This window comes from Austrofundulus limnaeus, unplaced genomic scaffold (genome assembly GCF_001266775.1).
Source record: "Austrofundulus limnaeus strain Quisiro unplaced genomic scaffold, Austrofundulus_limnaeus-1.0 Scaffold1306, whole genome shotgun sequence".
In the NCBI taxonomy this organism is placed as follows: domain Eukaryota; kingdom Metazoa; phylum Chordata; class Actinopteri; order Cyprinodontiformes; family Rivulidae; genus Austrofundulus; species Austrofundulus limnaeus.
The window spans coordinates 35,829-45,487 of record NW_013953708.1 but is presented as its reverse complement, the minus strand read 5'-3'; the positions used below and the strand labels follow the sequence as shown (position 1 = coordinate 45,487).

General features: G+C 43.3%; 1 protein-coding gene across 7 annotated transcripts in view; it reads right to left on the bottom strand.

Moving 5' to 3' along the window:
• Positions 1-9,659, bottom strand: part of LOC106534918 (serine/threonine-protein kinase WNK1) — a gene marked incomplete at its 3' end in the record, with an annotated part of 33,165 nt that overhangs the window by 4,786 nt on the left and 18,720 nt on the right. For 4 of the 7 annotated variants that reach the window (XM_014031714.1, XM_014031712.1, XM_014031718.1 and 1 more), the window contains 20 exon segments: positions 653-745; positions 1,029-1,220; positions 1,645-1,774; positions 1,864-1,939; positions 2,012-2,277; positions 2,358-2,618; positions 2,740-2,816; positions 4,116-4,152; positions 4,233-4,316; positions 5,125-5,178; positions 5,457-5,506; positions 5,577-5,905; positions 5,994-6,870; positions 6,966-7,103; positions 7,214-7,265; positions 7,475-7,585; positions 7,928-8,044; positions 8,143-8,293; positions 8,594-8,664; positions 9,194-9,445. In XM_014031714.1, the coding sequence (XP_013887168.1) occupies positions 653-745; positions 1,029-1,220; positions 1,645-1,774; positions 1,864-1,939; positions 2,012-2,277; positions 2,358-2,618; positions 2,740-2,816; positions 4,116-4,152; positions 4,233-4,316; positions 5,125-5,178; positions 5,457-5,506; positions 5,577-5,905; positions 5,994-6,870; positions 6,966-7,103; positions 7,214-7,265; positions 7,475-7,585; positions 7,928-8,044; positions 8,143-8,293; positions 8,594-8,664; positions 9,194-9,445 (3,418 nt within the window). 7 annotated transcript variants of the gene reach the window in all.

The window sequence follows — 9,659 nt, the reverse complement described above, 5'->3', positions numbered from 1 at the left end:
GAAATAAATCTACTTTTTCATGATATTCTAATTTTATGACCAGCACCTGTACAACTGTGTGTTGTACTTCGTTCCATTCCTTCAAGGAACCGTGGTTATATTCATAACCTTACGTTTTAAACTCTCAGAACTGTGGACTGAACTTTGTATAAATAGGCGGAGCTTTGCACCATCWAACGTTTATGCAGCTCCACATGGCTACCACAGAAAATTCAAGGATTTCTCAAATAAGTCAAAGCAGCACTCTGGGTACGTTTTGATGAGGGTGTGATATTATAACATTATATAAAGCTCAAAAGAGTCGATTATGCTGCATAATACACCCCCCCCCCCTTTAATGTTGCGTTCTTCAGGTAACCGGCTTTGAAAATGTGAAGTGGTGCAAACTGTCTGCATGAAAGAGTTTCCATTTTAATACATCATTCTGAACGCAGGACGAAGACCTAATGAAACTAAACGATGCAACTTGATCTCGTTTTCCACTAATTCCTGAAGGTCTGACAGTACTTCCTCCCTCAAAAGAGAAAACCCACAGGAAGACAGGATGACCGTGACTCGACAGATCCACGAGTGAAAAGAAAACAAAACCACAATGGAACCAAACGTAGCTAAGGGTAAAAAGAGAGGAGCAAAGAAAGAAAGCGTTACACACAAAGAGCCAAGCAGGGCGTACTCAGAAAGCGCGTCCTCCTGCCGCCAGGCTTGAAGGCCAAACGCTCCGAACCCCAGCTGAACTTTATACAGCCTGAAGAGAGGAAGGATGGAAGGGGGTGGGGGAATGCAGAAAGATGTTSAGAGCACAAATGGAGATAACAGGAGAGAAACAGAAACAAGAAAAACAGGAGAAATGAGGGAAATGAAAGGAGAGAGTTGGAGGATGTTAACAGTGAGTTAGCATCACACTGTTTACTCAAACCAAGAAAGGCGGGAGATCCKTTCGCTGTGAAAACGTATTACAAGGTTTGTATTTGTGTGCGTGCAAAGCAACAGTTTGTGGAGGTTCTGCGAGCTCGCAGTGGCATCCTTACCTGGGGTCGGAGCACACAGGCTGGGCACGGAGAGCGCCGCCTCGCTGGTGTAGGCTGAACACAGGTTATCACTGGAGAGTTTGAGGGGCTGGAGCACGGTGCCGCTGCCTGAATCAGCTGCTCCTCCTGGGGCTGACGGGGGCAGCTGGCTGGAGTACATGACCGGGACGCTCTGGGCGGATAAAGTGCTGCCTGGACATCGCACGAAAGCATCGACGAGAGGAAGGAAAAAAAAAAGAGAGAGGGCAAGACGTGGACGGACATGGAAAGCAAACAAACACACAAACAGATAAAGACACACATCCCCCAGAAGATTTACACGGACAAGAGAACACGGAGRAAACAAAAATCAGAAATTTTCAAGCTCTGATCCTGATTCAGCGYACGCCCACATGCACATGTAAACAAAACAAACAAACATATGTGCACATAAATGCATGAACATAGAAAGAGTAACAATAAATGTTTGGGTTTTGATGACGTCGCGGGTCAAACTGAACACAGTGGAGAGTTTGTTCGAACAAACAAAACAATGCTATGTTTGTTCTTCTCATAACATCGGGTTTGAAACTGAAGYTTTTGTCGACATTTTCTGATGAACCGTATGGTCGCCTACCTTGCTGTAATGGACTCTTGCTGCCGTGAGTGGAGCTGGTTCTGGACGATTTTGAGGACTTGCTTTTGGTCAGCCGACGCCTCCTGCCAGTCAGGGGGATTAGTGGAGGGATGACTGCAGCTGGAGGAACCTGGAGCCAGGAGCAAGGCAGAGCAGCTGTTTTGTACTGCAGGTGACAGCTGACTGAACAGTAACGTGTGTTTCTGTAACTTAAATTACCTTTCCCAGCCGTGTAAACAAACGTTCTATCTCCTCTTTCTGGCGAGAGTGGAGGGCCTGAATTTCTTTCATGTGCCTGTKGGGTAACAAAGTAAGGTAGTGTTAGAAATAATCAGACAAATGAGAGGAAGGGAAAAGAGGGACTTACTTTTCTTTGAGGATGCTGACTTCCCGTTTAAAGTCATCATCCTCTTCAAACTCCGAGTCATTGTCGCTGCTGAAGTAGTTATTGAAGGAGTTGTTGTTTAGATTGGGTAAGGAGGCTTTATGAGGGGAGTCTGGAGTCAGAACTTGACCAGGACTGCTGGGACCGTTAGCGGTCTGGGCAACAGGAGGCGTACTCGACTCGAGGCTTTGCTCGGGGGTGCGGCAGACCTGGAACCTACCGACACGAGACTCTGGGTTTGTCGTGACCTGAAACAAAAGATCGGGTTGGATAAATGTTCACGACGCCGAGAYGAGCAAAGATGGAGAAAAACGACGTTGCTGATTACCTGGAAGCGCCCAATCGTGGTGGTGGGCTTGGGGGAGTGGCAGGGGGAGGGGACAGGAGAGGGGAGGGATTTCGTTGGAGTCTTTTGGGGAAGTCCGTCCACAACATCGTCTCCTGCCCCTTTTAAAGGAGATGAGGAGTCTTTGTGCAAAGTGTTCTCTGGGCTGGAAAGGCTGGAGGATGAGGAGGTGGAGGAGGAAGATACAGAGCGGGATGGGTGGGAGGGGCGGGGGGCGGCAGGCTGTTCAGCAGCCAGCGAGACCTGATCGGACAAATAAAATAAATAGTAAAAACACAAAATTTATTTAGCTTTAGCTTATGAACATCCAGTTGATTTAAAAAAAAACTAGATAAGTTTTAATTTCTAGAGGCAAGAACTTCACCTGAAATCTTCCTAATTTAATCCCACATGGAGGAGGAGCAGTGGAAGACACTTTTTCTTCTTCCAGTGAGAAGGGAACTGAAAGAGGGATAATAAATATCATAAACACAGACATGCAGCTTGACATATTCAATTCAATTTTAAAAAAAGTCTAAAATTTTATTCATTTCATTAAAAAATACTATATACAATAATAAAAAATAAACCAAAACCAAAAAACATATATACAAATAAATACAAAAAAAGTATTAGATGGATGGTTGTAATCTTTTCTCGTGATAATTCTTACAGCTCTTTTTTGTAAAACAAAAATTGGATTTGTATTTGTTTTGTGAGCTTTACCCCAGACTTCAATACAGTAAATTAAATGTGGAACAATTATTGAATTGTACAACACAAGCAGAGCTTTGTCATTAATAACTCTCTGACATTATACAGTACTCCTATAGATTTAGATATTTTGGTTCTTAAATAATGTATGTGAGGTCTCCATGTCAGCTTGTCATCAATGACACCCAGAAATTTCACCTCACTGACTACAGATTTCAATACCGTCTACTTTAAATGAGAAATCACCAGTTGTCTTCCTGTTACTAAATATCATGTAATTTGTTTTATCAAAATTTAATGACAATTTGTTTTGTTGAAACCAATTATGTATTTTCTCAAATTCTTTCTGTACCATTTTTTCTATATATTTACCTAAACAAAAAAAAAAAATGTATCGTCAGCAAATAAAACACATTTGAAAAGTCCTGACACATTAAGTCATTTACATATAAAATAAATAACTTAGGTCCCAGTACAGAGCCCTGAGGGACTCCACGTGATATTACCAAGTTTAGATCTTACACCATTTATCTGTACAAACTGTTTCCTATCTTTCAAATAACTAGATACCCATTGTAGTGCCGACCCTCTAATACCATATTTACTTAATTTTTCAAGAATACTGTGATCAGTTGTGTTGAATGTTTTCTTTAAATCTACATAAATACTCAAACAATGCTGTTTTTGATCGATAGCAGTTGTTATTTGCTCCTTAAATTCCATAAGAGCCATTGATGTAGAATTTTTAGCTCTAAACCATACTGACTATTACTTAAAATACTGTGCTTTTCGATAAATAGATCCAATCTAGTGACAAATAATTTCTCTAAAATTTTAGAAAACTGTGGTAACAAGGATATTGGTCTGTAATTTTTGAACACGTTTCTCACCATTTTTAAAAAKAGGAATTACCTTGGCTGTTTTCATATTGTCAGGAAATATACCAGTTGAAAATGATAAATTACAGATATATGTAATTGGTTCAATCACATAATTCATTATATCTTTTACAAACATGTCCATATTTAGGGAATATAATACACATACTTGGTTGTCCTACTGAATGCACGCTGCTCTGAGGAACCTAAAATAAAGCAAACAGTTTGTTCAGATTAATATGCATGATAGTTTCCTGAGCAGAAAGGCTAAAAGGTGTGTGTTTACCTGTGTGTGGGAGCTCACAGCAACCGTTTCTGGGCTCAGGGCTCTCCTCAGCTGGGCGTCCAGGTCCTCGAGAGGCTGCTGGGACTGAAGAGGTTGGCAGATATGTTGTTAGACGTTCGCGGACAAATAATTCAGAAGCAAACGCGAAGCGAGGCGTTGATTTTACACACGTTAGCACTAGCAAAAATTAGCCAAAAGCAAGGAGGAGACTTCTAAATCCAAATGTTGGGCTCCCCAATATTCCTTCTGTCTTACAGCTCTACTAGTAAAATTAATAAAACTGAACGGGAAAAAAAAAACATGCAATGCCTTCTGTTCTCTTGAGCAATTTAACCACATTAAAATAAAAACAACTGGAAATCAAGCTCCTTGGTGAACTTCAACTCCAGTGGGATTATTTTAACCAAATGGGACATGTCTCGCAGGGGGGGCTGGGTTACATAAGAGACGAGGGGGGAATTTTACAACATGGCAGCTTAAATTCATCAGTAAAGAGCTGCAGTTCATGTCTCCCTATTACGTGTCCTGCTCTGCTGAAAGGAAAAGTCTATTTTTAGGCAGAAGCATTCACAGTCACAACAAAGTCTGCAAATTAAAGTCTCTGCCCTGAAGTGTCCTCTCTTCGTCCGTGAAGTCATTTTATTTTCTTCACCCTTTTTTGCTGCATAATCGTCAAGCATTGCAGTCTTGTTTTAAAAAGCCACTATTTGAGTAAAATGAATGATGAACGATCACAATTTGTTAGCTGTTAGCATTAAATTATTCAGATAAATAACAACAAACAAAGCAGAAGCACTCACGCACACATAATACACATGTAATATGAATAAAATTGAAAGGGAAGCACTGCAGTGGAGCTAGCAGTCCTAAAAAAGGAGCAAAAATAAAACACCTGTATTAGAGAAGGTCCAGGGAAGGATGTCAGGAGTTCTGAAGGAGAAGTGACCTAACCTCAGAGAAACATGGAATGAACAGGAAGTGGGAGAAGATTTAGAGAGAAGATTAGAAAAGTCTTTTTCAGGATGTTAAAAAGGAATTCCCATGCCAGGTGAAACGTAAGAGTAACTAGGAGACATCATAGAGCTCCTGAAATAAATTAGTATCGATTCAAAATGAAAATTTTCTTGTAATTTAAATTAAAACATGCATGTTTTTACCAACATATTCAAATAAATATTAGTGTAAACGTTGGTTTAATTAAATATGAAATGCTGATGAACTCACCAATGTTCTGGATAACGGAGTTTTAGTTGGAGTAGACGTGCCAGGGATGACTGTGAAGATATAAATAAAGTCAGAACTTATAGGCAAAATAACAGTAAATATGAGGAAACTTTTATTTACTGGGTTGTGCAGGGGTGGATGACGGAGTCCCAGGACCCTGGATTGGTGTCGATGACGACAGTGAGCCCAGTGCAAGGCTGGAGGGGGGCTGAGGAGAGTTGGCTGTCGTGGTGGAGCCAGGAGCTGTGACGGCTGTGATGGAGGCTGAGCAGGAGCCGACGGAGGACGAGGTTCCTGCTCCAGAGGCTCCAGAGGTTAGCTCGGCAGCTGGAACGTCCCCCTGAGCGGTGGGCACGCCGACACCAAGGTCCATGAAGAGAGATCGCAGCTTTTTGTCCAGAGCCTGGATGTCATCGGGTTTTCCTAAAGAGTCAGAGGAGGCCTCACACCTGAGGAACAAAAAATGATTCAGAAAAGTCGACCACACAACATAACGCAAGCAGTAAGATTATAGAAAACCCTTTGAACCTCCCTCACCTTGTGTCACAATCGGCGCAGTGCATGTGCGCCTGACCCGGCAGAGCTGCCGTCTGCGGCTGGGAGTGGACCAACGTCGGYTGGACCAGAGGAACACTCGAGGTCGCCGTTTGGGACCCCGCAGAGGTGGTGGAGCAAGGGGCGGGAGCAGCAGGAGCAAGCTGGGGACCCGGGATGGCGGTGGTGGGGATAACAGAGGAGGGGGTGACAGAAGGAGTGAGGGAGGAAGTGGGAGAGGCTGACGGGTGATCGGGCACGACTTCAGCGGCTGTGAGAATGGAAGGAGGCGGCGAGGACACAAAGGGAGCAGCCTGGGCAGGGGGCAGGGAGGGGAGTGCTGCTGGGGGGATGTTAGAGATGCTGGCTGTTGGTAACGTTGGAGGTAACGATGCAGCCGTGACAGCAGGAAGTGTCTGGGACGGGGCGTAAGCCTGGGGCTGGACCGGTATCTGAGTCTGTGCTTGTGGTTGAGACACAGTCTGTATCGTCGGCTGAGAAAGCCCCTGTGACTGAGAGAGGGTCTGAGTTATCATGGCAGGGGGATGAGAGGAAGTAAACGGTGGGCTGAGAGAGATGGGGGCCACAGAGGGAGGAGTAGAAGATGAGGAAAAGGGTGGAGGAGAAAGTTCCAGGACTTGCTCCGTTGCCTGTTTCAAACCAGGTGCCTCCACGGCGGGAGGAACTGWGCTGCTGAGTGAGGGGGCCGCTGCAGGATGCAGGGGGGGCTGCGAGGAGTGGATGGAGGCTGGAGCTGTACTGGGACCTGGATCAAACTGGCTGCTGTTCTGTCGCAGTTCAGAGAAGGCTTGCTGTAAGGTGATCCTTCCTGCAGACTGGGACAAACCCAAAGCTTGCCCTGCTGTCTGAGGCAGAGGGACTGGAAAAAAACCAGGACAGATTTTTAGTTCGGAACGTGATTCAGATCTTTGATGAGAAGCAAACAAAAATAAGAGGCTGAACTGAAAGGATTACCCGTTTCAACAATGGGTGCAGGGGTAGAAGGCGAGGGGGGGTTTGTTTGCTCCTTCAGCCTGCCTTCAGGTACGGGACTAACAATGAATTTACGGCCGGCTGAATGGACGACTTGTGCCGTTGCACTTGGAGGGATGTCTGAGAAAAATAATAAAACTCATTTGTTTACATAAGAAAGAATAAGAATGCTTAAATACAAACTATCACACAATATTTGTTCATTTAAAGCTTTTAATTTTGTTTTATACCAGTCATAGGGGTAGATGTCACAGGAATCTTCTTCTCATGGTCACCCACCAGCTGTATGTAGATCAACAAGGTAACATTTTAGAAACAAAAAAACGGCTTTTATAATAATTATTTTTGGTAAATTTGCTATTATTTGAAGAGTATTTATTTCAAAACTACAAGTACATGATAAAAAGTTAGTAATACATTGACTCATTACCAAACTAGGATGCATCTTCTAAAACGAAACAAAACAGAAAACAACTTTCGTTTTTCTTTACCTGATTATTTGCGTCTCTTTCCAGACCCTTCTCATCTGCATTCTCAATCACCTCCCTGACCTGCTCGATAAATGACTCTCGCTCATTCTCCAGGATAAACTCACTCTGAACCTAGACAAACACATTAAAAAGAAAAGAAAAAAAAAACATTTGAAGTCTTTGCGAGGCCTGATGAAGCAAAGCTGCTTCTGCTTCAGTCATTTCAACTTTCACGCACTAGCACGTTAACTATTATCCAGCTTTAATGCGGAGGTATCGGGCAGGATCTGATTCTGTGCTTCTTGGTTGGTACGACAGAATCAAAACAGAACATTTTGTGTTTTTCTCCTGACGACAAGTGTTTCTGCAGTACAACCCTAACCTGATCATGCTGACAGTCATAACATTTATAAACCAATGCTTTGTTCTCTTGCAGTGTTTGTCTTTAAGAGAGAAACAGGACTTGGTGTGTACCATGATCTGGGCGATCTCCTCAGGGTTGTCTCCATCTAGATCAAATCTAAATGTCACCATCTTCCTGTTGTGAGTCTCCAGCTGACACTCTGCTACCCTGTCCCCTCGGTTGGAGATCTGCATTAGTTACACACACGCAGCCAATTAATATAGACAGCAGGTACACTGCATACCATAGACTTTGACGTAAGTAAAGTTTTGCGATGAGTGCTTACACTGAGAACGTGGAGTTTCGCCTTGGAAGTCTTCTCGTGGCGAGATCGGCTTCGTACGGAACGCCTCTGGTGTCGTTTGGTGGAACGCCCCTCATGACGGCCGCCTCCCCCCTCGTTCCCGTCACTCAGGCCTGACGTCTCGGCGTGTCCACTGAAGCACACGGGACGGGCAGAAAGTTAGACGGAGAGCAGGAAACTTTAACTCCAACTCAAACAAAAGCTGGGATGTTGTATAAAATGTAATAAAAAATCTCAAACTCATTTACTGTGGAACACAGAAAACATCAAATGTCTAAACTAAACATTTGATTGTTTTTTTTTACTGATTTGCATAAATATGATCATTGCAATTTGTTTTTATATTCATTTTACACATCCCAGCTTTTTTTTCTAACTGTATTTCATTTGATTATGAATCAGATTAGTGTCTGTTTGTGTTTTCATTCATTACTTCTCAACAGATGAGAGAACTTGCGGGGGCTGTAGCTGGCCCTGGGACAGCTCTGAAGACTGTGAGGTGGACTGAAACACACAAACATGAAAAAAGTCCATAACCRCTACTTAGGTTTACTTGTTCGCTATTTGAGAAAAAAATTAATGAAACAGAAGCAGGGAAGTATAAAAAAGCAAAAGAAAAGTATTTTAAAATGATAAAACCTATTTTATTTAGAGAAAACACACACAAAAAAGAGACGTAGCAGAAACTTGGATTCATATTTTCAATTATTCTGAATGCCATGTCCTAAACAATAAGGGAAAAAAACTTTTTTCATCATGAGCATACTTCAGTTAAACTCTGCTCCTAGACCAATCACAACATAAACAACATTTTGCCAAAACCTTATTGCGCTCCACCAACAACTGTTCTTCTTACAACAAATGTTTGTTTATTCTTAAACCAAGAAGCAAGGTGACTTTTAATACCTTTTGAGAAAAGAATAGAGAATTTAGCTTTAGAAACCACTGACCAACAATGAGACTTTGCACAGATTTTAGCAGAACCTGAACAGGAACATGACATCTCCTCGGTGGGTTCGAACATGACCAGTACCTTGGGAAGAGCTTCCAAGGGAGGATCAGGTGGGACGGTGATTACGCTGATGGTTGGCACCACGGTGGGCAAAGGCTGATGTGGTGTGGGAGGAGGAAGAGGATGGGAAACCAGCGTAGGCACCGCCTCAATAGGAACTATCAGAGGAGAGGGAGGGGAGGCCACGACTGCTGTCGGTACGGCCGTGGGGATAGACGGCGGAGAAGGGAGGGTCGCCAAGGGAGCGGCAGAGGAAGGCGGAGCTACGCTGGGCTGAGAGGGGAGGGCCGAGAAATAGGAACAGAAGAAAATAAAAAGGGTACATGAAGGAGAGGACGAGAGGCAGGAGAAATTATGGAAAACGTGGAAATAAGATCGTAGAGAAGACGAGGAAGTAGATAAACCAAGTGACCAATTCAGAAAATCTACACTCAAAAGCCTCAGCAGAGTCTGAGCTCAAATTGGTTTCTACATGATAGCTTTCCCT